We start from the raw sequence: 27,497 nt of genomic DNA on the forward strand, positions 1-27,497 counted from the left end.
TGAACTCTAAATAATCGCTCTTGTATGAATATCCATGGTAATCTTAAGAAATGCTTCTGGTGCAGTCAATGAGAATCCAGAGATACCTGTAAGAACAGAAAAGAACTTCGAGCGGTCAGACCGGAAAACACATGAGAGGGCGTCTGGACTGATCCGTGGTACTACAGGAACAAAAGTTAGCAGGTAAGAACCAATTTTCCTTTCCCTGTACGTAACCACACCGTGGGATGTATCAGAGCTTCCCTAAATAGGGTGGGACCGAGACAGTTCCGCTCAAAGAATCTGCCGTCTGAAGGACCCAGACATTGGCGCCCTAAAATCCAGATGGTAATGCCGAGCAAAAGTGTGCAGAGATTTCCACGTAGCTGCCCTGCATATCTCCTGAGGAGAGACAGACGGACTCTCCACCCATGACATAGCCTGAGAACGCAAAGAATGAGCCTTAAGGCCGTCTGGAACTGCTCAGCCATGACAAATATAGGCTGAAGCAATCACCTCCTTCAACCAACGAGCAACAGTAGCCTTAGAGGCCTTGTTGCCCCTATTTGGATCACTCCAGAGGACAAAAAGATGATCTGAAACTCAGAACTCATTGGTAACCTGGAGGTAGCGCAGCAAAACCCGCTTCACATCAAGCCGCCTAAGATCACCCCCCAGCGCCGTACCAGCTATATCTTAAGGAGAAAAGGCCAGGAGTTCCACTGATCGACTGACATGAAAGGAAGAGACAACCTTCGGTAAGAAGGAAGGTACCGTCTTGAGGGAAACCCCTGAATCAGAAAGCCATAGGAAGGGCTCCCTACAGGACAACGCTTGAATCTCTGACACTCTTCTGGCGGAGGAAATGGAAACCAGGAAAACAGTCTTGAGCGTCAAATCTTTAAGGGTAGAGCGACGGAGAGATTCAAAAGCGGCCTCGCAGAGGGCCCGAAGGACCAAATTAAGACTCCACGAGGGACAAGTAGCCCGAACAGGTGGCTTTAAGTGCTTAGCACCCTTGAGGAAACGAATGATATCCGGATGAGCCGCCACCGAATATGCCTAAGAGGGAGCCAAGGGCGGACACTTGGACCCGCAAAGAGCTGGAAGACAAACCCTTGGATAGGCCCCTCTGAAGAAAAGAAAGGACCTGGGGTATCTGAGCTTTATGAGCCGGTACGCCGGATTCCGCACATACATTCTTGAAAATTTTCCAAACCTGGACATAAGCAAGAGATGTAGATGGCTTCCGGGACCAAAGCAGGGTGGAAATAACTTCCTCCTTGTATCCCTTCTTTCTTAATCTCCGCCATTCAAAAGCCAGGCCGCTAGATAGAAGTGCTCTGCCTGGTCGAAAAATATGGGACCCTGCCGAAGTAGGCATGGTAGATGGCAGAGGTAGATCGCCAGGTTCACCAGATCCACGAACCACGGTCTGTGGGGCCACTTGGGTGCCACGAAGATGACTAGCCCCTTGTGGAGCTCTATTCTTCTGAGAACCTTTCCCACTAGGGACCACGGAGGAAACACGTAGAGGAGAACGTCTGAGGGTCAGGGAAGGACCAGGGCATCTACTCCTTCTGAGCAGTGCTCCCTCCAGCGGCTGAAGAACCTTGGTCAAGGTAGCCATCAGGTCCAGGTGAGGAGGACCCCACCTGCGAACAATCAGGTCCATCGCTCCGCGAGACAACTTCCACTCGCCAGGATTGAGACCTTGACGGCTGAGGAAAATCGGCTTGGACATTCTTCTTGCCCGCTAGGTGAGAGGCCGTCAGGTGCTCCAGATGTCTCTCTACCCAGGCGAAGAGTTTGCTGGCTTCAAGGCCAACCAGACGACTCCTAGTACCTCCCTGTTGATTGATATAAGCCACCGTAGTGGAATTGTCGGAGAGTACACGCACTGCTCTGCGGCGGATAAGAGGAAGGAAAACCTTGAGAGCCAGGCGCACCATTTGTGCCTCCAGATGATTGATGTGCCAGCGGGACTGGATTTGGGACCAGTACCCCTGCGTGGCCTGGGATTTACAGACCGCTCCCCACCCAGAGAGGCTGGCATCCGTCGTCACTACAATCCACTGCGGAGTCAGTAAGGGCATTCATTCCCTTCAAGAGGTGCGCTAGAGACAGCCACCATTGTATATCGGCGATGGTAGAATCGAAGAGAGTTAGGGGCGTCTGAAATTGCTCGGACACTGGCTTCCAGTGGGATAGCAAAGCTTTCTGTAATGGTCGCATGTACACAAAAGCCCAGGGGACCAGGTCGATAGTGGAAGCCATGGTCCCCAGGACCTGAAGGTAGTCCCATGCCGTGGGAAGCGGAAGCAAAAGAAGTTTGTGTACTTGGTCGATAAGCTTGAGTGCCCGAGCGTCTGGGAGGAACACCTTGCCGACTCTGTATCGAAGCGCGCCCCCAGAAATTCCTGGACCTGGGAGGGCTGAAGGTTGCTCTTGAAGAATTGACTATCCACCTGAGGGAGGTTAGGAGAGCAAGGACCCGAGCTACTGCTATTCTGCAGAAGAGTCACCGACTTGGTCTGCACGAGCCAGTCGTCCAGGTAAGGATGGACTAGGATTCCTTCTCAGTGAAGAGCTGCTGCCACCACCATGACTTTGGTAAAGGTGCGTGGGGCGGTGGTGAGGCCAAAAGGCAGAGCTTGGAACTGAAAGTGTTGGCCAAGGATGTTGAAACGGAGATACTTCTGATGCTTGCGACGAATAGGTATGTGGAGATAGGCCTCCGTCAAGTCGAGGGAGGCCAGGTATTCGCCTGGACGAACTGCCACGATCACCACCCTCAGGGTTTCCATTCGGAAATGGGGTACCCTGAGGGTCCGATTGACCCTCTTGAGATCCAAGATGGGACAGAAAGAACTGTCCTTCTTTGGCACGACGAAGTAGATGGAATGCTGGCCGACGCCTCCACCAGAACTGGGACTATGGCTCCCAGAACCTGGAGCCTGGCAAGAGTCTAGCAGACAGCCGCCCGCTTCCAGTGCTCGCAAGGGGAGACTATGTACAGGTCCGGCAGATCTCGAGCAAACTCTAAAGCGTAACCTTTTTCTATCACCTCGAGGACCCACTGATCCGACGAAATTTTGACCCATTCAACCAGAAAACGGGAGAGACATCGACCTAAGTCTGGAACGGAGGAATGGGCCAGGCGGATCTCACTGGGAGGTGGGCTTTGCAGTAGAATGTTGTGGGTTACCATCCCGGAAGGCCCGGCAGCCACGAAAGGAATGGATGTAAATCAGAGAGGGCCCTCCAGTCATTCAGCCTGCTCTGTCTCTGCAGACAGGAGGTCCTGGGTGCCGAGTAATTATTGAACCCACCTAAGGCTTGCCCGCTGCACGAGACTGCTGCAGATCGTTGCGCGGACACCTAAGGCCAAGACTTCGAAGATATGCTTGAGATAAAATTCAAGTTTGCGGTCCTGGACATCCTTGAGAGTGGTGGCTCCCACCACCGGAATGGTGTATTATGGTTTGAGCTGCTTCTTGATACTGCTGTGGTAAGGAATTTGAGAGATCTTGTATCTGTTTCCACAGGTTTCTCTGGTATTGCATCATATATAACCGATATGACACAATCCTTGTATTGAGCATGGCCCCTTGATAGATTTTCCTGCCCAAGGAGTCCAGGAATCTGTCATCCTTGCCTGGAGGAGTGGAGGAATGAGGTCTTATTCGTTTAGACTTCTTTTATGCAGACTCCACAACAACTGATTGATGTGGCAGTTGCGAATTCTGGTATCCAGGGACAGATTGTACCAAATAAGTGGTGTCCACTCTCTTATTTATGGATGGTACTGAGCATGGATGGTCCCAGAGTCTGTACTGTAAGTCTAGCAGAACTTCGTGGACAGGGATGGCCAAGACTTTTTTTGGAGGGTCCATGAACTGAAGGACGTCCAATGTTTGTTGTCTTGTGTCCTCTTCTGATACCAAAGAGCACATGAAGACAGCAGTTACGGCACATCATAACACCTGGATTGCCCACTAGCTCTCAGCAGAGAGAACCTGCAAGGTCCCATGCCCTATTCATACTTTACCACAAATCCTCTTTAAAATATATTCAAGTACTTACCTTAGCTCCAAAACCCTGATTCTTTCCATGGCCTCATTAACTACAGTTCTCTCCTCTTGTTTTGGTTGGGAATAACTTTTTGTTATTAATGATGGGCCTGAGACTAGTGATAGCTGTATGTAAAAAAAAAATATAACTGCTTAATGTCATGGCGTACCACACCCCCTAAAAACATAAATTAAATACAAAACTATCATCAAGTCAACTTGCCTTTAAAGAATGCAAGACTAGTTATGCAATAAAATTTGCTAATCTGAATATCTTGTAGCATGTTATCTCATCCACTTGATATGGAAAAGGATATTGACTGGTGACATTGTCAGTAACAGCTGTGAGGCTGACACTGAAAGGCTTTGTGCAAGTAACTTTTTAAGTTACCTGAACAAAAAGCTGAGATTTGAATAATTTACCCTCTCTACCCAGCTGTTTCTGCACAAAACCTGCCCAGACTTAAAAAGGCAGTGCTGGTAGCATTTTGTGGGCTGGGCTTCTCTAGCCAGAAAGCAACAATATTCAACACTTTTTGGTTAAAGGTAGCCAGGTAAGTCTGGTTGGAAAAACTGGTGTCCTATAGTTACCAGGATAACTTTAACCAGGTATATTCAGAGGAACACTTAAGCCTGGTATGTTCCGCTGAATATCCAGGTAAAATTGCCCAGTTAACATTCCCACTGATCATCCTGCTGAACGAAGACCTCTAGGAAGTCAATTTTCATAGGGTTTAAATTCCTTACTTTGCGAGTCAAGTTCCTAACTCATATATTCAGATTTAGCCCGTTAACTTATGCAGCTAAGTCTAGTCATACTACTGACCTGACTTAAAATTAACTAGATAAACATATCTAGCTAACTTTAAGATAGCCAGGTATATTGAGCGGCGTGACCGTGCCTTTGAACATAAAACTTATCCGGCTAACTAGCAGGGTATTTGGGTAACTAGCCAAGCTGCTCACCAGCTGAATGTTGCCCCCACTAGATTTAGGTGGATTTTCAGTTGAAAACTCAGGCCCCTAAGTTGACTGAAATTAGGCACCTAACTTTTTTTTTGACTAAGTTCCCCAATAAATATATGGTGATGGATGAATGAGAATTCCCAGCTTATTTCCTGGGGATGTGAGTGTGTAGGGAGACTACTCCAAAATGGAAGTGAGCATACCCCATAGTAAAGAAAAAAAGGAAACTCAGAGTCCAAGAGTGATCCAGTCTGAGCTTTAATCTGATAAGAACACTTCTCCAAATTTACCGTTTGCTGAACATCAGCTATCTCCTTTGCATTGGACTGCATCTCTCTTTGTAAAGCCTCATTTTCCACCTGCATTGCACTGATAACTTCGTTAGCAGACCTGTCTGGGTCTTTGCTCTCCAAAATATTCTTTCTGACCGCTGACAAGGGTCTCTCTCGACGACTTGATGGTCCTAATACACACACACAAAAAACAAAAAACTGCAATGAAATAATAAAATTACACCACAAACATTTTAAATATATCATTATGAGTGTGTTAACAATAAAGCTCTATAATGAACAAATTATACATCCTCTATATTTTCTCAAGCAATACAACATGGAATCTAGCATAAAATTAGTTAAAAGAAAGGAAAATTGGTTCTTACCTGCTAATTTTCGTTCCTGAAGTACCCCAGATAAGTGGGTTTTGCATCCCTACCAGCAGATGGAGGCAGAGAACTAAAAACCTTTGAGTGCCACCTGCAGTCCCTCAGTATTGACCTGTACCCACCCAAGCCAGCTGTAGAGTAACAACTCAACAACCCCCTAAATGAGGGCATATATATATATATATAAAAATATAAATATAAATATATATAAATATATATAACTCTTTACTACTTGGTCTACCAGCTACCACCATTAAGCCCCTACAGATGTTACAGAACTCGGCAGCTAGGATCTTGACCAACTCCAATAAAAGAGACCACATCACACCTATCCTTTACAACCTCCATTGGTTACCAATCAAATACAGGATTTTGTACAAAGTGCTGACCATCATGCATAAATCCTTATACAACTTAGCCCCAATGGATCTCACATTTCAGCTATGCATTAACAAATCCACGAGACCGATCAGAAAAGCATACCAAGGCACCCTTTTCGTCCCTCAAGGCAAAACTTCGCTAAATAACAGGGCACTATCCACAGCAGGTCCTACCCACTGGAACACACTCCCACCAGAACTCAGACAAGACTCCTGCCAGATTTCGTTCAAAAAAAACAAACTGAAAACTTGGCTATTTAGCCTTGCATTTCCTTGAAAGCCCACAATGGACTACCCATGACAAATTTGATTGGTTCCATTTCTTAAGTTCACCCTTAATTCCTCTCCTTTCCTACACCCTCTCTCAATCTCACCCTTCCACCCTTCTTCCATGCCCCGTGTCCACCTTTCTTTCTTCCGCCCCAGTATTCCTTCTCAATCAAGTCAATCCGGTCTGTTTTTCGTTTTTACCATTGATGGCTCATTTATTCACTATGGGGGTAATTTTCAAAAGGAGTTACACATGTAAATGTAACTACTATCGTAGCAATTTTCAAAAGCCATTTACTGGAGTAAAGTGCACTTACACAAGTAAATCCTATGGACAATTCAATGGCATATATTATAGCAATTTTCAAAAGCCCACTTACTCAAGTAAAGTGCATTTACTCGAGTAAAACCCTGTTTTACTCGAGTAAATGCTTTTTAAAATCAGGCCCATTGTGTATAAGAATTGTTACCAAAGGTTCCATCTGTTTTAATGTTTAAAATGTTCCTCATTTTTTATGTTGTGCTCACAAGCACTCCATTGTTCTATGTTCTTTTTGTTCTTTTGTTCCATGTAATGCTCTTAGGCAAGTTGAACTGTTTCACTGTAAACCGGTTTGATTTGCATCCAATGCAAGAAGATCGGTATATAAAAAACCATAAATATATATATACATATATATACACACACATATATACACATTCTGACAGTTCTTCCCTGTAAGCATGCCAGAATACAGACTTGCCGTAACGGTCTTGAGAACATTAAGGGGCTGGGTCTCTGGACTGATCTGTGGTGCTTCAGGAATGAAAATTAGCAAGTAAATACCAATTTTCCTTTCCTGTTTGTACCCCAGATCAGTCCAGGCAAGTGAGATGTACCAAAGCACCCCTACATTGGGCAGGCCCACAAAAGACCCCTTCTAAACACACTTTCGACAAACGTCGGCTCTCCTGGAGCCTGAACATCTAAACGGTAACGGCAAGATAAAGGATGAAGAGAACACCACACTCTACAAATCTCCTGTGATGACACTAATTGACACATGGCCCACAACGCTGCCTGTGCTCTAGTAGAGTGCACATGCAAGCCCTCTGTAATTCTTCTCTCCTTACAAAGGTAGGTTGAAACAATAGCTTCCTTCAGCCAACGCACTATCGTGCCCTTGGAGGTCTTGTATCTATTTCTGACACCTTCAAACAGTACAAAGAAATGATCTGACCACCAAAAACGGTTTGTGACCTTTGCCTCTGGTGACTCAGCAGACCAATTCAGGAAGGCAGGAGCTCCACAGTCTGATTAAGGTGAAATGAAGTTACCACCTTAGATAGGAATGCAAGTACCATGCACAAAGACACTCCCTTGTCCGAAATCTTCAAAAATGGTTCCTATAGAACAAAGCCTGCAGCTCCTTCTGAACAAAAAAATTACCTACAAAAATACAACCTTGAACGGGAGGTCCTTTAATGATACCTTCCCTCTGTCTCAAAACGGAGGCCCACAAAGCACTTGCAAGACCAAGTTTAAACTTCATGTCTGACCCAATCTATGCACCGGCAACCGCAGAAGGTCGACCCCCTTCAAAAAACTCACAACATCTGGATGTGAGGCCAACAACCTTTTCCTAGTAGTATACCTCTGAGACACCCCATGGCTGCCACCTGAACCCACAAGGAATTGTAAACTAAGCTCTTGAAAATCACGGCCTCAGGAGTATCCTTTTTCTCGCAAGTGCTTGCTCTCAAAAAGTCAAGCTGCTAGACAAAAGTAATTTGCCTGATCCGAGAAAATAGGACCTTGCCTTAACAGCCCCTGCAAATGAGACAATCTCAGGGACCCATCAATTGTGTGCTGAACTAGATCTGTGAACCATGGATGACGCAGCCTTTTCGGCACCCCCAGTAGCACCTGGCCTGGATGCCTCTTGATGTGCCTTACCACTCGATCTATTAACGGTCATGGAGAGAACACGTTTAGCAGGATCCTTGTCGGCCATGGAAGAACCCGAGTGTCTATGCCCTCGGCTGCGACCTATCATCTGCAGCTGAAGAAACTTGCTGCCTTGACGTTGCTCCTTGTCACCATCAAATCCAGGCAGGGACTGCCTCAGCGAGACTGGATAAGGCTGAAGACCTCCTTTGACAGCTCCCACTCTCCCGGGTCCAACTGTTACCTGCCGAGATAGTCCACTTGCACATTGTCCACTCCCACAACATGTGAAGTGGCTATCCCATGCAAATGTTGCTCCGCCCAGGCAAAAAGTCCTGGGCTCCTTGGGCAACCATACGATTCTTCGCTCCCCCTTGCTGATTGATATAAGCCACAGTTGTCGCACTGTCTGAAAATCTATGACCATTCGACCTTGGACTTGTGGAAGGAATTCCACCAATGCCCTGCACACTGCTCTCGTTTCTAAGCGATTGACAGATCAGGATGCTTCCAATGACTATCACAAGCCCTTGTGCCAGCCGTTCTTGACAGACTGCCTCCCAACGCTTAAGGTTGGCATCTGTGATCCCTATAACCAGTCCAGAACCTCCAGGCCCATCTCTTTCTCCAAATTGGGCTGACACAGCCACCATGAGAGACTAGACCTGGAAATATCCTGCAGCGGTAAAGCCCAATGAAACTTCTCTGACAGATTCCAGCACAACAGCAATGCCTCCTGTAGAGGACATGTAGGCAAAAGCCTATGGCACCAAATTCAAAATAGATGCCATTGAACTCAGGACCTGAAGATAATTCCAAGCCCTGGGCACTGGCTTCTGCAAAATCTGCACCACTTGGGATTATAACTTCTGAATCCTCTCCAATGTGAGAAACACTCTGCCGAGCTGAGTATCAAACTTTGCCCCCAAGTATTTCTGCAATTGGGTAGGGCTCAAGTGACTCTTCACCAAATTCAACATCCTGCTCAAGGACCGCAACATATCCATCACGGTATGCACAAACCACCGGCATATCTCCTCCGATTTCCCACGTATAAGCCAGAGATTTGAACTATGAACTAGGATCCCCTCCCTGAGGAGAGCTGCTGCCACCACCACCATCACCTTTGTGAACGTGCAAGGTGCAGTCGCCAAACCGAATGGGAGGGCCCAAAACTGGAAGAGTTACTCCAGAACCATAACAAAGAAATTTTGATGTTCTTTCTGAATGGATATGTGCAGATAGGCTTCCATCAAGTCCAACGAAGTCTGAAAAACTCCACCAGACAAACTGCTGCTATCACCATCCACAATATTTCAATATGCAAAAACGGGGAACTTGCAGTATCACATTTCACCTTTTGCAGATTGAGGATGGGATGAAAGGCACCTTCCTTTTTTGGCACAACACAGTAAATAGAGTACTTTCTGTGACTGCGGTCCCAGGCCATTACCGGTACTATCATCCCAGCAACTGAAGGCGACAAAGTGTCCCAAATCACTGCAATGAGACACCACAAAAGCTTCCATGATGGGGGCAAGAAAATTTTAAAGCATAGCTGCCCCTTATTACCTCTAGGACCCATTGGTAGGACCCATTGGTCTGAAGTAATCCTGGTCTACTCTTCATAAAACTGTGATAGACGGCCTTCCACTGCCATCTCGAAGAGAGTGGATCAGCCTGGCTTCATTGTGAAGCCTTACCGCCACCAGCCCCCTGATTGGAGCCCTCTCAGGGAAGTCGACGGGTTCCTCAAAAGGACTGCTGCCTATCAGAAACCTTACTGGGACAAAATTGCCACAACTCCTGAAACCTAGAGAGAGAGAGATGGAAAAGACTTCCTGACTGTCATCTTATCCTCTAGCAGCTTATTCACTTTAGACTCATCGAAAACCTTCATCAATTGTTTCAGGTCCTCCCTGAACAATTTTCCTTCCTTTAAAGGGAAGATTACAGAGCTGAGACTTGGACCACATATCAGCTGACATTCTGCAACCACAGCAGATGTCGCACTGAAGCCAAACCATATTCCTGGCCGAAGTCCAGCTCAAGTCATAAAGCATGTCAGCCTCATATGCCATCCTGGCCTCCACCTGAGTTGCCTGGCTATTAAACACCAGCATCTGCTGAAGACTTCTCCTGAGATTTCTGGATCCAGCATAAAACAGGCCCTCTGCATCAGACTTCCACAGATCTGCTGGAGACAGATAAATTCTGAGAGACTGCAGGTGGCACTCTCAGTTATGTAGCAGGGCCTCAAAAGTTTTTAGCTCTCTGCCTCCATCTGCTGGTAGGGAGGCAAAACCCACTTGTCTGGTCTGGTCTGATCTGGGGTCCGAACAGGAACTACTACCTTTCTGCAAGTCAAAGTAAATATTCTAAAGCACTGATCAACAGCATCTAAGATCTTGCGGCTTTGTATTTCATAACCATGTGCGTGGTTATGCAAGTGATCCTCCTGCTCTACCAGCATTGCAGAAAACATGGAGCCTCAGGCTAAAGTATCCTTGGTCAAACAATGGGTCTTGAACAGGTTTTTTTTTTTTGACAGAGTGCATAGTGATTCCTTCAAGAGGGTGAGAGATAAAGCTGTGTCCCCATTTCTTGCCCATCCCAGTTCCCATCTCTCCCCCATTTGAATAGTTTTCTCTGTACAGGTGTCAGGTCATGGTATGTTAGGAGTAGAAGAATGAAGAATAAATGTTTTTTAGCTGTGCAAAGAACTGAAGTCATGTTAGTGAAATGTACAATGCTGGTTAAAATAGAGCGAGGACAGAGCAAAGTGTGCAATGTAGATTTGGGGGTTAAGGGGATATTTTTTCTGCTTAGCTTTTCCTAACCTCTGTAAAACGGTCTCTACAATAGCATTATAAAAGTAGGAGGTTGATATTTTGACAAACCCTGAAATTCCCACCCCTGCCACCTGCAAAGTTTTATCCAGGTAAGTTATTACCCAGCTAAAATGTATTTGGTTAAAAAGAGGCAGGGGAGGGGGACGGCATTCCAGGGGCATGGCTAAAATTTATCTGGCTAGCACAGATATTCAGCACTAGCAAGATAAAATTACCTAGGAGTGTCTGGTCAGAAAACTTGCTCTCCTAAAAAAAAGTCACCTAGGCAACTTTAGCCATGCATAGTGGAAGCCTTATCCAGCTAAGTGCCACTGAATATCCAAGTCTAGCTACCCAGGAAACTTTTCCTCTCATTGACCCACTGAATACCCAACCTTCTTATTTTCAATTATATATTCCTTTCACTCATTTTCTTTTCTTCTTCTGCCTTCTTCCCCTCCCAAGCCAGGGAATGCTGTCACCTCTTTTTCACTCAGCGCATAGTTAAGCTCTGGAATTCATTGCCAGAGGATATGGTTACACAGCAGTTAGTGTAATTAGGTTTGGATAAGTTCCTAGAGGATAAATCCATAAACTGCTATGATGGTAATTAATAAGCAATAGTAGCTTGTGATCTATCTAATGTTTGGGTACTTGAGATTTGGATTGGCCACTGAAATAGGAAAACTGGGCTTGATGGACCCTTGGTCTGACCCAGTATGGCATTTTCTTATGTTCTCTTCCCCAGCTGGGATTAGTGCAGTGGCTTTGGCAAAGGTTTGGTAGGGAGCCTGGGATCAGTGGCTTCTTTAGTAGCAGAGAAAATGGCAGTAAGTGCAGCACTGTTTGGCAACCAGTTTTAAACCTAAAAAAGTTCGTAAACAATACCACAAAGGACTGCTTTTACAAACTGCAAGTCCTCAAAAAACTTAAACCCCTCCTTCACTTCTCCGACTTCAGGCTAGTACTACAATCCATCATTCTTTCTAAACTCGACTATTGCAACTCCTTGCTACTAGGTATACCAGCCAACACTATCAAACCATTACAGATGGTTCAAAATTCAGCAGCTAGAATTCTAACTAGCACCAACAAAAAAGATCATATCACCCCAATCCTCCGGAACTTACATTGGCTCCCCATTAAACAAAGGATACTCTATAAGGTACTCACTATCATCCACAAAGCGACAAATAAACTAGCTCCCATCTCATTAAGCTCTCAACTACAACCACACACCTCCTCCAGACCAATCAGAAGCGCATACAGAGGAACACTGCAGGCTCCACAAATTAAATCATCATTGAGCAAACGAGCGCTATCTTCAGCAGGCCCTCACCAGTGGAATATGCTTCCCCCAGATCTTAGACTAGAACCCAGTCATCAAGAATTCAAAAAAAGATTGAAGACATTTCTCTTCCAACAAGCTTTCCCAGACGATTAATTTTACGGTGACAAACAGACTTCCCAATTCCTAAGTATCCTAATTACCCTAATTATGGACACTGCATCAAGTACTAATTTTAGAATCTGCTACTGGACAATTACCGTTGAGCACAAAAATTTACTGTATTTTATATATATATTTGGCATTGCTTATATTTATTGATACGTTAAACAGTTAAACTGTCTTTATAAAATATTATATTGCTTTATTTATTTCCAGTTAAACTATTATTACTTTATTTAGCACTATGTTAAATTGTCAACCAGTTATACTTTTTCATATGTTCCTCGGTTCCATGTAAAGCTCCGCCCTCTGTTGAGCAGTTCTTCGTTTTATGTAAACCGGATTGATTTGTAGTCCCTACAAGAACTTCGGTATATAAAAATTAAAAATAAATAAATAAAATAAATAAAGAGAAAGCAGCGACCTATTTTTAAATGAATGGTATAGCACAACTCAGCTGGAGGAAGATTGTTTTTGCTAGTGAGCTGGGTTTTGAGTTTGGGGGGGGGGGGGGGGGGGGGGGGGGAGGGACGTGCTTGGTTGTGATTATAGGACGAGGTTTATTTTTTGACATTCAGAATGTCAAAAAAACCTTCATCTTATTAACTGGGCCAGATAGAAAAGGAATCCAAACACATAAATAAATAGTAAGGGTTTTATGGTTTTTGCCCTGAATAGAAAGGGTGGCAATGACTTGAGCTCATGCTGCCCTGATGCCAGACCTAATCTCTCACTGGTTTTATGCTTGACATTTTATGCCAGGTTAGTTTCTGCTCCAATGTGGTCAGTTCCAAGGAGGTTGGAAGTTGAGGCAGGGTATGTGACCAAAAGTCTATGAACCGGTTGATAACTGGGCACATGACTTCAGAGAGAAATCAGCTGGGAGCTTTCTGGTCTTCGGTGATGCATCCATTAAGAGACACAAGAATATATCTGCTAATTACTGTTGAAAAGGTTCACCCCCAACCTCCACACATGGCATAAAACTTGCCCCTGATTTCTTCTCCCGCCCCCATCCAAACACGTCCACTAGTGAATTAATGCACCTGCGTTTCACCAAACCAGTGGTCAAGTACCAACATGATTTGTCCAGGCTTACAAATAACTGTTTTAAGACCTGGGTTTATGCCATCTCTGGGAAAAATTCATTCTATGAGCAGAAGGTACGATGAAGTTTAATTATTTTTTTACATCTGTATCAGGTCATTTTTGCCATACACAATTGTTCATGTTCCGATCGCAGTTTACTATTATTAGATAGTTAGGGTGGACATCTGAGCAGATAGAGTATTCCTTCAAGACTCTCACAACTTGCTTGTGCTAGTTTGTAACATTCACCTTATGTGCTTTGTTAGAATATATATTATATAACATGAAATCTCCCTTACAAGTCAAACTGTATTCACACTTACTGTACATAGATTATATGGTACAATCAGGGCTCCCTGTATTTACATTATAAACCATGGTTTTTTTGTTGTTTTTTTTTAATGTTCGCCACTGTGTCTGCCTCTACAATAAACGTCCTTCCCACTGAGATGTATTGACCAATGACTGATGTCCGCCACACACTAGTTACGTTACAATCTAATATATAACATGTAATAACCCAGAACATAGTCCAATCAGAGGCATACCCGAGTGAAATCAAATATAGATGGATATTCTGGAATGTGTTACTACCTTTATAAAATGGTGGCAAACAATTAAAAAAAAAAAAAAAATGTAGCAGATCAATTTATCCAGTGGAGACCTTCCTGTAAAATCCACACACAGTACAATTCCTTTCTGTCTTTTGCCATTATGTCCTTTTGCTTACTTGAGAGATAGGAATTCTGCTCCTCTCGATATGAAGAAGAAACAGAGGATGGCCTCTCCTGCTTACTTTTTACCATCACAGGCTTTGTGGGAATGTAGTCTTCAGCATTATCTTTCCTTCTGGCTGACAAAAGTCGCTCTTGTTTCCTGCCTAACACTTAAAAGATAAAACAAAAGGATGGGCTTCAACAGCAACATTCTAATGAGGCCAAGTTCATTTAAGTAACAGGCAAAAGCTAACCAAATGCATTTCTTTAAAATTCGATGCCAATTTAAAATGTGATCACCAGCAAACTTTACAGAAACAGTAACAAAAGGATAATTCTCAAAACCATTTCCCTGTGTAAAACAGTTCTTTTAACCACATAAATGGACTTTTATAAAACTGCCTACCCAATATTGGATAAAAGTACATGCATAGGGCCTGTATGCATGCACTTTTATCCAAAGTAGGAAGAGGCTTTCTTGTGGGTGGCATTTGGAATCACACACACACACTTGATTTTTCAAAAGCATGCATGTAAATTTTCCCAAAAACTTGTGCACAAATATTAGCAGGCTTCTGTGTGTGAAGATAGTTCTGGTGGGATAATGTTCCAAGGGAAAAATATACATGTTCTTTTCCCTGCAAAATCTGCAGGGAAAAGTAACCACAGACTTTACAATAATGCGGGCAATTACAAAACTACCCCGGATTGAAATGATAGATCAAAATGCAACAAGAGCCATGCAACAATGCAGCCTTAAGGACATTAAGAAAGCTATGTAACAGAAGACATGCCTCAAAATAATTATGTTTACGTTAACTAGAAACTGTTTTGTCGGCAGTATCTTTCTTAGATTAATGATGTATAATTTATTGGTGAATAAAGATAGGTATGCATTAGATGCAATGTTGCTCTTCTTAACAGAAACATATTCAAAAAGTAATTGTATTAAGTGTTATTGAAAACCTGCTGGGGATGGATCCACAGTAACCCTTTCCAAATGTATGTTTCATAGAAATTAAATTGGCTTATGTATGATATTGATAACTGTGTGGCACAAAGTTTGATGACAGGAATGATAATTTTCAAAGCCATTTCTATGAGTAAAAACAAACTGTGCTTCATCCGGGGAAATGAGCTTTTAGAAAACTGTCTACCCTATATGTGGGTGTAGGGCCTCTATGCATGTACCTTTACCAGCAGCAGGGGGAGAGCTCCCTGACTAGAGACTGGGGAGGACTTTGCATACTTTTGAATTTTCAGGTAAGATGCTCTGCTCACTTCCTTCCGACTACGGTCACGGGGAGAAGGCCAAGAATGCAAGCGAGGTACATATACTGCAACTAAGTACACTGGCCCTAACACCCTCTGCTCCTAAATGAGAAAAAGAACACAATGAACTTACCACTAGGACTTGGCCCAAATTCCAATACAATTAAATCTCCAAGCTCTAGATCTGAATGCTTTCTGGCTCCCTCACATCTTGGAAGACTCTTCTGCGATGACTTGCTGGCTTTAAGCAAATGGCTTTCAAAACTTTTAGGTGTATCTTCTATTTGTGTCTGCTCTTCAAGAACATCTTCTTCGATGGAGTCCGACTCCTCACTAGAGCTGTCTGTTTTGTCTCTACTTTGAAGATTGACACTCAGCTCCAGGCTCTCTCTTATTGCCTGATCACAAGAATAAATCTGCCTTTTTAACAGATACTAGAAACTTTTGAACACAACTCATTATTGTAATATTATTCTAAAAATATGAAAGTGCTATAGTTTAACTGTACACATCTTGAGCTGGAAACTTTACAGATACTTCAATCTAGCTGAGTCAATAAGTCACAAGTGGACAGTACTAACAAGAACTGTGTACCCTCAGAAGGGGAAAAACAACAATTTTTTGATGAGAAATTAAATTTCTTCATTACTGTGGCAGTGTCATGCAGTAAAAGAATTAAAAACTTGGTTGTTCAACAAAGCATATCAAACCACCCAAAGAATCATCTAATCATCACCGCCCTCCATTACAACCTCATGATTAAATGAATATCAGCACAACTATATTTTTCTAAAATAAGAATGAACTCATTTTAATCTTAAGCATGAATTTGTTTACTACTAAGCCTAACATGTTATGTTTTTACACCCCTTGTCAACCCCTTTATCCCTAACACCTTATTTTGTAAACTGTTATGGATGGCGTTATTTTGACGTTTCCGAATGACTGATATAAAACTCGTTAAATAAAAATAAAATAAATAAAAAAGGAAAATGGTTCTTACCTACTAGTTTTCATAACTGGAATACCACAGATCAGTTCAGATACATGGGTTTTGCCTCCCTACCAGCAGATGGAGACAGAAGAAAAGCTTTACTGACATTGCTACTTAACCTAGTGTGCCACCTGTATTCCCTTAATATGACCTGTATCCGGGCCAAGATGAGATTAAAATGTAAATACTAATTTCAACCTCCCTCTTAAACCAAGCAGGAGGAAAGTGGAGCACCTCCAACAAGTGTGGATGATAGAACTTTCCAACTAGCAACCATTTATATATTGAAAATGAGAGTGGGCGGGGGCTCTGAACTAATCTGAGATATTCCAAGAACGAAAATTAGCAGATAAGAACCAGTTATCCTTTCCTAATCATACCAGAGATTGCTTCAGACACATGGGATATACCCAAGCTCCCCTAAATTGGGCGGGAACGTGACAGATCCGCTTGCGGTACACTCACCAAAACCATCTGCTTCTGGTGCCCTGACATCCAGCCGGTAATGTCTGGTGAAAGTGGGTAGCTAAACCCAAGTAGCCATCTGATAGATCTCCTGCTTGGAAACTAGCTGACATTTGGCCCACGAGGTTGCCTGTGCCCTAGTAGAAGGGCCAGCAGACCCTCAGAAATTGGTCAACCCTTGCAAAATGTATGCCGCTCCAATTGCCTCTTTCAGCCACTGAGCAATAATAGTCTTAGAAGCCTTACTCTCTTTCTTTGGTCCATTCCACAGAACAATCAGGTGATCCAACTTCCAAAAATCATTGGTAACCTTGAAGTACTGCAGCAATGCCTGACATATATCTAACAAATGAAGCATCATCGAATCCAATTTTGGAAAAGTGGGAAGCTCCACAGCCTGATTGAGGTGAAAGGCAAAGACTACCTTTGGAGGAAAGGAAGGCACCATGTGCAAATATACACTCGCTTCCGAAAATTTGAAGAAAAGGATCCCTACAGGATAAGGCCTGAAGCTCTGAAATCCATCTGGCTGAACAAAGAATACTTTCAGCGTGAGATCCTTTAAAGACATTCTCTTTAATGGTTTAGACCAGTGGTTCTCAAGAGGTGTGTCGTGAGGTCCCGGAAGGTGTGTCACAGACCCAGCAGAAGGCTGCTCTTTCCTCATCAGTCTGGGCAGGAGTTGGCCAATTTCTCCTTTATTGGCTATGAAAGGAAGCTGCTCTTGCTTTCTTCTCCTCTTCCTGGCCCAGTGGGAGGTTATTCCCTTCTCTTTCGCCCAAGTCAGAGCGAGATATCTCCAACTCCTTGCAGGGAAATGGTAATGACCTTCTTGGTATATCCCTTCCATCTCAAAACAATTCCTTTCAAAAACCAGGCTGCAAGACAAAAGTGATCCGCCTGATCCAAGGAGACTGGAGCTTGATGAAGCACCCTTTGAAAATAACCTTCAGATTTAATAGATCTGCAAACCACAGCCGATTTGGCCATTCCAGAGCCGGGAGAATCACCTCACTTGGGTGTCTCTCTATCCATCATAGCACTCTTCCCATCAGGGGCCATGAAGGGAAATCATATAGCAGGATCCCTGGTGAGCAGAATTCCCTCTGCTCCACTCTCCCATCTTGGACTGAAAAAGCAGCACACCTTGGTGTTCTGTTTCGATGCCATCAAATTCATCTGGGGAAGACCCCACCTGGCCCGAATGAGAAGCCAGGTTTATTCTCCAGTGTCCAACACTTGCCAACAGAGAAAGTCCACCTATCCAGTCTGGTGATAAGAGAAGGCAGAGCCGCCAGGTGTTGCTCCACCCAGCAAAACAGCTCTTGAACCTGAGAGATTATTCGACTCTTGGTTCCCCCTGATGGTTGATATAAGCCACCATTGTTGCACTGTCCGACCATGCAATTGCAGATGAATCGAAAGCAATGCTAAGTGAACTGCTCTTATTTCTAAGCGATTAATAGACCATGAAGTTTCCTCCACTGATAATCGGCTTTCAGTCGTCTAACCCTGACAAACTGCTCTTAAACCCAAAAGGCTGGAACCAGTGGTTACTACCACCTATTTCTGGATTTCCAACTCCACCCCTTGTTCAAAATTGGCTCGAGAAAGCCACCATGAGAGACAGGATCTGGATTCCCTCGAAAAGCAATAATGGAAGATGAAACTCCACTGATAGTGGGTTTCATTGTCCCTCTGAAGGGGCCACATATGAGCGAATGCCCAGGGAACAAGATCCAGTGCAGATGCCATAGAACCTAGGACCTGTAAATAATCCCAAACCTTGGGCATAGTTAGCTGCAACAAATGGTGAACATGCATCTTCAGTTTCATCACCCTGCCTGCTGTGATAAATACCCTTGCCTATCCTGGTGTCAAAATGGGCCCCCCCAGATACTCCGGTGATTGGATTGGCATGAGTTTGCTCTGTCAGTTCACCACCCAGCCCAGAGACCACAACTTCTCCATGACCCTCTGCACTGACTGCTGACACAGGGCCTCCGACTGCCTGAATGAGCTAGTTCACTAGTTGTTCAGATAAGGATGCACCAGGACCCCTTCCTTCCACAGAGCTGCCACTACTATCAGTCACCTTGGTGAAGATTCGCAGTGCCGTCACTAACCTGAATGGAAGGGCATGAAACTGAAAATGATATCCCAGAATCGTTAATCTTAGAAACTTCTTATGCTCTGCTCGAATGGGTATGCGTAGATAAGCCCTCGGTTAGATCCAAAGATGGCAGGAATTCTCATTTGCAGATTACCACTAATGACTGATCAGTCTCCAATCAAAACCATGGTACCCAGAGAGCCACATTCACCTTTGTTAAATCTAAGACCGGTTTGAAAGTTCCCTCCATTTTTGGGACCATGAAGTAAATGGAATACCTTCCCTTCCCTGCTCGGGGAACTGGTACTATGGCATCCAGGTGCAGCAATCTATCTTCTGTGGTGCAAACTGCCTCCTGCTTGGCAAAAGACATTCAAGAGGAAATTATGTCAGCTTCTCGAACTGGCCAAGCAAATTTTAATGTGTAACTGTTTCGTATCACTTCTAGTACCCACTGGTCTGTTGTGATTTTGGCCCACACCTCAAAGAAAAAGGCTAACTGCCCCCCAGTGGCCTTCAGGAAAGAGTGGACCAGCCTTGTTTCATTGCAAGGCCTTACTTTCCCCGGTTCGCTGACCAGAGTTTTCCTGGGCTGGCTTACACATTCCACAAATGGACCAGGCCCTGCCCGAGCTTTTCCTCAGGGGAGGAAGGTCCTCTATTCTGAAGTTATTTATTTTAAAAAGTTTTTATATACTGTATACACATACACGAAGTAGATATAGGTGGTTTACAAATGAGAGAGTAACATACATAATGATTACAAAAGAAGGAGTAAAAACAAGGATAAAACATTGAATAAAACACGGAGGTTCAATTTCCTTATGTCTCAAAAACATGGTCAAAAGGAGAAGCTGTGGACCCTGCCACCAAGATGGTGGTTTACTTGGTCACTACCGAGACTGATGCGTCCACCTCTGCAAGCATCAATAGACCCAAGGCCTCCTCCATTGCTCTACCCACCTTTAGACCAGTCTTTGGAGTATCCCACTCCCTGACCATTAACTTCTTTACAGATCTATGGAAGGGAAAATCCTTCACTGGCCTTCGCAAGCATTCCATGATGCGAGTCCTCTTGGGGCACATTAATCCCTAGCTCCTTAAGCACATATGGTATTTAAAGGCCACAATTCCTCTTTTCTGAACAGCCAGATCACCTTAGGATCATCTCCTTCTGTCATTGGCACTTCCTCAGAAAAAATCTGGGACAGATTCTCCTGGACCCTCTGCACCATCGGAGTTCTCAGAGTCCTCCACCACACTGTCATGCTGACCTTTCAGACTAAGAGGATATTTGCAGACCCCCTTCTGAGGATGAAATCTTGGCAATTTTGATGGCCGCGGGCAACTCTGTGGGCAAGCACACTTCTCTCCCTGCCGCCTTGCTAGCCAGAAAAGCTCTATGCAGGAGATGAATAAACTCTGAATAAAAACTGAGTCTTATGAGCCCTCCTCCCACTGGTTTTTAGGGGCTTCTGAGTCCTTCTATGCCACCGCGGGACTTTAAACAGCTGGGGATAAAGGAAGGGAATTGGGCCACTCTTTCCCTGTGCTTCTGTGCCGACCTCATTGGAGCAGTCTTCTCCCCCAGAGACATAACGTATCCACAGGCCCAAAGACAGTTTTACATGTGGCTCACCAAATGAGTGGCAGCTTTAACTGTGCTGCTTTGCCGGCAACATTAGGGCCTCCCCTGTATGTGTTGCTGGTCACTCACAATTGCTATTGGTCTCCTCACCGATGGATGTTCACTGCTTTGGCATCAGTCCCCAACCACCCGCAGAGTCAACCACTAAGTACCATTGTCAGCCGACCTGCTCCTTTTTCTTTTTTTTTAAATAAAACTTTAACCACCAAATAAAACAATACAAACTTCCCTTTGTTGAATTGCTGAGTTCACTATTGGGCAGGAAGGACTTTCTGGGGCAAAGAGGAACCTAGTCCACCAGTTTTCGGAGGAGGAGGAGGAGGAGGAGGAGGAGGAGGAGGAGGAGGAGGCGGCCCCCCCCCCCCCCCCCCCCCGACACACACACACACACAGATCCAGAGACAAAAATGGGTCACCAATCCCTGCTCATCTGCCTCAACCAGGGGGGATGGTCCAACCAGGCACCTTACAACCCCATCCCCACCCACCAATGGGAGAAACACTCCCTCTTTTTTTTCCCTATTTCCGACTGAAGGTTTTACACCTCTACCATTTGCTGGAGACAGAAATACTGAGAGACTACAGGTGGCATGTTAGGTTAAATAACAGTGTCAGTAAAGTTTGTCTTTTCTGTCTACATCTGCTGGTAGGGAGGCAAACCCACGTAACTGGACTGATCTGGGGTATGAACAGGAAAGCACATGTTCTGTCTCTGGTTGTGGTACAACCCCACAGAATGTACAGGAATCTGCATGATCTTGCAGCTACTTTCTGATAGATGCAGCAGGATATTACAATGCAACCAGATGTGCAGTCCCCAGAATAAAACTACTCACTCAAATTGTTTTGTAATAAGATTGTTTCACCTTCTGAGATTGAATAGCACTACACTTTAGTATCATACTTTCACAGGTAGTATTTCAACCAAACTGACTGCGTCACCTGGCTTAAGGTGATGTCAATATTCAAAAGATTCGCCCAGCTAAAACTGGGATTTAGCTAGGGAAATCTTACTTGCTCAAAATTCAATTCCCCCGCTGCTTCTCCCTTTATCCAACTAAACTTGTAAGGGTGAAATCGCTATGCACATAAATTTAGCTGTGTAAGAAATGAGCCGGATCAGAGCATTCCCATGGCGGGCTTTTTAAAGTTTAGCCAGCTAAAATGATATTCAGTGCTACACAGCTAAATAAGTGTGAACAAACAGCTCCCTAAATCTTCCCACACAATTTCTGTGGTTAGATTGATCTGGATATTCTTAAATCATTTCTACCTTACTTTCCGAAGCCCTGTATTGATTGGAATGTGAGAATTTCTTATCGTAGTACTTTCTACTGCTGGGAGAATTCTGTGCATTGAATTTTAAAATTCTGCAAAATTCTGCATACTTTATATTGATCAAAATACAATATATATCATAGTCTGAGTAATTAATGGAAAATGTAACAGAAAAATTACTCCTCAAAGAAGAAGAGTTTAATATTTTGAGCAAGATTCCCCTAGAAGTACACTGCAAGAGTGTCTCCCTACTCCACTGGCCATTTAAATCTTAGCTTGCAGACTCACGGGAGCAAAGCTCTCTTTGCCAACTGAATACTACCCTATTAGATAACTCAGAGCCAGCGAGAAGGCAAGTTAACCAGCTAGCATTATGCATTAAGGAGGTATTTTAAAAGGAGTTATATGTGTAAACGTAACATACAATTGTAGCAACTTTAAAAAGCCATTTATATGCATAAAGTACACTTACATATGAATATCCTACGGATGATTCAATGGCATATATTGCAGCAATTTTCAAATGCCCACTTATATATGGGTAAAGTGTATTTATACATGCAAAACCCAATTTTAAGTGTGTAAATGCGTTTTAAAATCAGACCCATAACGTTTTGCAAATATTCAACAAGATTTACCTGGATAAGCCCACCGCTGAATATACATGGATACAGTTATGCACATAGCTTTACCCAGATAAAATTAGGACACTTATTTATCCAAGCAGGTATGTGTGCATAACTGGAAGTAATTTTAAAAAGGAGTTACACATGTAAATCTAACATAATCTAGCAATTATAAAAATTCATTTAAATTTCGTAAAGTGCACTTACATGTGAATATCCTATGGATAATTCAAAGGCATATATTGCAGCAATTTTAAAAGCCTACTTGCACAGGTAAAGTGCATTTACGTGTATAAAACCCAATTTTAAGTGGGTAACTAGTTTTTAAAATCAGGCCCTTAGTTTGCTTGCCAACTAAAATGTATCCCCATCCCAGAATGCTTCCATCAACATCCCTTTGAGTTGAAATCAATTTTGTGTGCACAAATTTTATGTAGTCAGTAGAGGGAAATATTCAAACACAGGGATTTTGTGCAGGTATTTTAAAAAGTTATTCGCAGAAAACTTTTCAATATTGACTATTGTATGACGGTAACTATCAAACTGACGCGCGTGTGCCTTGTGTGCGCATTTGCCGGCATGCATACGTGGATGCGCCGATTTTATAAACATACACGCATTTATGCGCACATGTTATAATATCAGCTACCTGCGCACACTATTTTATATCGACATGCGCAAGTGTGCATGAATGCCATGTGGAGCACGTAAGGGGGGAATTTTAGTAGATGTATGGCGACGCATTAGGCCTTGTTTCCCAGTTCGCCGCAGTAAAGGAGCGAACTTCCTAAATCTCCTACCTAACTTGCCTCCCTTTTACCCTACTAGCCCCAACCCCTAAAACCCCTCTGATTACCCTATTTTTTTATATTGCATTGCTTACACGCAGTCCATAGCAGAAGTTACCTGCTTGTGGGATCCCGATGTCACTTGTGCACGTAACAGACTGGATGGTGCAGTCCTGGCCTGCCTATGCCCCACCCCTTTTCCCCCAAAACATTTTAATGCGTGTAGCAGGAGATACGCACGTGGCTGTGAGCCTTTTAAAATCCACGCAGCCTGCACGCTTCCGAGCCACAAGCTTATCTGCCACCTTGGCTGCAAGTAAGGGTTTTTAAAATCTACCTGTATGTTTTTTCAATTAACTTCAAAATACATTTCTGGATTTTGTGCTGAAGTCACACAAAAACATTTTTTCTTTCTTGTCTGACATCTTTTATATTTATTTATTTCAAAACTTTTTTATACCGGTATTAGTAGATACATCATACTGGTTTACATCTGAACTGAGGTGGAAATTACAAACAGGTACAGGGGATGGGGCTACATAGAACAATTTTATAGCATGATGATCAATTCAAAAACTATAAATTAATATTAAAACAAAAAACAAACAGAAAAATACTGATTCTCACCTTTACATCCTGAAAGTTTAAAAGCAGCCTTTCCTTTTCTACCTCGCTAGATTCACTTAAATGTGCATCTGTGCTTTGGACTGAGCATTTAAAATCACTATAAACGCCATTCTTGGAAGACTCAAGACTCTAAAATAAATAAAAATAAAGTCATACAGCCCCATCAAATTATAAAAATAATGCAACAGCTAGAATAATGGTTTGTTACACAGCATTTCAGAATATAAAGTAATAAGGTAGAGGAAAAAAAAAAGTGTTTGTACCAAGATTTTTCTTTATGTTCTAGAGAATACAAAATTCCTTAAAGCTTCCCTGGTTGCAAATATTCTTCCTATTATTTTCTGAAAGGAAACAGGTGGAAAGCCTATGGGGAACTGTTTTTGGTTATTTTAAGGTTTTATCTTCTTAAAACTTGATACTAGCACCCTACTCAAGCAGGTTAAATGGTTACACTCTTCTCTAAGGATAGTGATGCATAGTGCCTACAGATAATTCTATAACAGCCTCTCTCTCATGTCTGTTTCTGCTTCCAGTGAATTTAAAAACAAAAACAAAACAAAAAAACATCAGCAGACCCTTCTCAGCTACGATCAAATGTAAAGAGCTGAACTGTGAGCTGAGCATGATTGGTCCCCTCTTGGCTGAGACTAAGAACTTGTTCAATATGGTGTATTTTTGTATCAGCAATTCAATTCCTTATAATACTGGCTGGTGATTTTAAGTTCATTTTAAGAACTACCATACTTGAGAAGAACAGTGTCTTAAAACTAGCCCCTAGTGTAATCAGTGTATGTGCACACATTCGCTTGCAGGAAAGTTACACCCTCTCTTCATAGGACCTAACTTGCATGCATACTTTTCAAAAATCGAAAATATGCACATTAATTCCAACTTCATTTCCTAGAATGCTTCTGCTCAGTTTGCGTAGAACTATACACGTACTTTTACACGCATTCAGCCCCCCCCGGCTGTTTTAGTACCGCCACTGACACACATAAAAGGAGAAATTAGGTCTTTCCTGATAATTTTGTGTCCTTGAGTCCAGCCAGACCAGTCCAGATGAATGGGTTTTGCACCCTGAACAACAGATGGAGACAGAGAAAAACAGGCTTGTTGACGTCACCTTTATATGTATCCGTGATGACCTCAGCCCGTCAGTATTACCTGTAACAAGCTAACTGCAGACAACATAAAAAAAAACTGCATCTCTATAATTTGTTTGTTTTTTGAAACCACAGTACTTCAGACCAAGAAAAATCCCAAGTAGTAATGTAAAGAACACAAGAACTATAAATACACATACTTAAGGAGTATCACTTCTTTGAGCTTAATGGCTAGTTTTGTACTGTAGCAAAAAGACAGGAGTTTGGCAGCACAGGGAGGAGTCAGGATTGGTCTGACTGACTCAAGGAAAGGAAAATCAGGGAAGACTTAATTTCTCCTTCTTCTTCATTCATTTAGACCAGTTGGATTGTACCAAGCTACTCCTAAACTGGGCAGGCCACTGGCAAACCTACTCTCGGTTCCTCAGTGGCAAATGCAGCTTCCTGACTGGCCCCTTCATCCAAATGAACGTAAGGAGGACCAGGTCACTGCTTCTCCAGATCTGTAATGGAGAAACCAAATATAGTTCTGCCCAGGATATTGCCTGAGCTCTAGTAGAATGAGCTTGATCCTATTTATGTAGATAATGATAGAGCTTTACCTAATGTAATGGTCTCTGTAATCCAATGAGCTATCAAAGTCTTCGACACTGCCTCACCACTCTGAACTCCAGCTTACGACAAATAGATAATCCGATTTCCTGAAGGTATTTGTGACCTTGAGATATCATAAAAACATTCTGAGCACATTAATTGATGCAGTAATCTGAAGTTCGCCTTCTTTCAGTAAGCGTTTGGATGAAATAATCAGTGATTTAAATTAAATGCAGAAACCCACCTTTGGAAGAAAGGAAGGTATAGTCCAAATCCTGACTATATCTAGAAATCTCCAAAAAAATGTCCTACAAGATAAAGCAGAAATCCTTCTGGTAGACCAGATTGCCACCAGAAATACAAATCTTTAAAAGTGAGTAGCCCAACTGATATCTCCTTAATAAGCTCAAACTGCAGAACTTCCAAAAAAAAAAAAAAAAAGTCAAAACCAAATTAAGATTCTAATAAAGAACCAAAGCTCTTCATGGAGGCAAAATAATATGCTTCATTCCCTCCAAGAAATGATATACATCTGGATGAGAGCATAAGGTTTTATCCATTACCCTACTTCTGTAACATGTGATAACAGCCACCTGCATCTTCCGGGAATTAAGAGCCAATCCATTAGAGAACCATTGCCTTCAGAAGAGTATGTACCACCGCCTGGGAATAGCCTCGCAACTAAATAAGCCCTCTCAAGGACCAAGATGTAAGACAAAATTGATCTTGATGAAGGACCAGACCCTGAGAAAGCAGATCCATTTGTTGGGGAAGGCACAATGAACAGCTGTGCAACAAATCGCACTAGATCTGCATATCAGGGCCAAATCTGGAGCACCAGAATGACTAGACCTGGATGATCTGAAATCCTTTGAATTACTCTTCCTATCAAGGGCCACAGGGGAAAAACATAAAAAAGACTGCCTCCAGCCAATCCTGAACAAGAACATCCAGGCTAGAAAAGCAATGCTCTCTTCTTCTGCTGTAAAACCTGCTGACCTTTATATTCTTGAAGGTTGCCATCAAATCAATCAGTGGAAAACCGCACCTAGATATTATTTCGCCGAATGCTGGCAGAGCAAATGACCATTCTCCTGGGTCTCCTGCATACTGACTGAGAAAATCCACTTGAATATTCTCCACTACTACTATATGAGAGGATGACAGTAAGCTCAGATGCTTTTTGCCCAGCATTTCTATCTCTTCTGTCACCTGCCAACTTTTTATGCTACCTTGATTCACATATGCTACTGCCAAGGCATTGCCAGACATTATCTTGACTGCCTGTCCCACACAAGCAGGTCATTCAGATATTTTTTGGCATAGTCAGCTGCATGGAGTAATCCCAAGGCTGTGGTTTAGAGGCATCACATATTCACATGTGGTGGGAGTGTAAATTGATGTTGGTTTGACGTCCAAGCTTGAATACTTGCTATTATTCACTCGCAGACAGAACTCTCTGCACAGATATGCCTACTAAATTTGAGAGAACAAGATGAGGTTGATAAATGGGTGGATTCTCTTACTGTAGTGTTTTTCTGGAAATCTACACCCAACTTGGAACATTGGAAGAACATGCTAGGAGAGGTGGCCACCATGGAATGGCTAATCTTTTTGTTAAAGGGCACCTTACTGGGTATGGAA

At 43.1% G+C, this 27,497-nt stretch overlaps 1 protein-coding gene across 7 annotated transcripts in view; it reads right to left on the bottom strand.

Annotated features, from left to right (window-relative positions):
• Positions 1–27,497, bottom strand: part of KIAA0556 (KIAA0556 ortholog) — a 152,106-nt gene that overhangs the window by 101,714 nt on the left and 22,895 nt on the right. For all 7 annotated transcript variants that reach the window (XR_003852620.1, XM_029576639.1, XM_029576637.1 and 4 more), the window contains 5 exons: positions 24,157–24,285; positions 15,751–16,015; positions 14,360–14,515; positions 5,309–5,481; positions 4,066–4,178 (listed from right to left, as the gene is read on the bottom strand). Coding sequence is in view for 6 of the 7 variants with exons in the window: in XM_029576639.1 (XP_029432499.1) it covers positions 4,066–4,178; positions 5,309–5,481; positions 14,360–14,515; positions 15,751–16,015; positions 24,157–24,285 (836 nt within the window). In the remaining variant the exon portion in view is untranslated. The remainder of the gene's footprint in view (positions 1–4,065; positions 4,179–5,308; positions 5,482–14,359; positions 14,516–15,750; positions 16,016–24,156; positions 24,286–27,497) is intronic.

The sequence above is a fragment of the Rhinatrema bivittatum genome, chromosome 14, assembly GCF_901001135.1.
Source record: "Rhinatrema bivittatum chromosome 14, aRhiBiv1.1, whole genome shotgun sequence".
Taxonomy (NCBI): Eukaryota; Metazoa; Chordata; class Amphibia; order Gymnophiona; family Rhinatrematidae; genus Rhinatrema; species Rhinatrema bivittatum.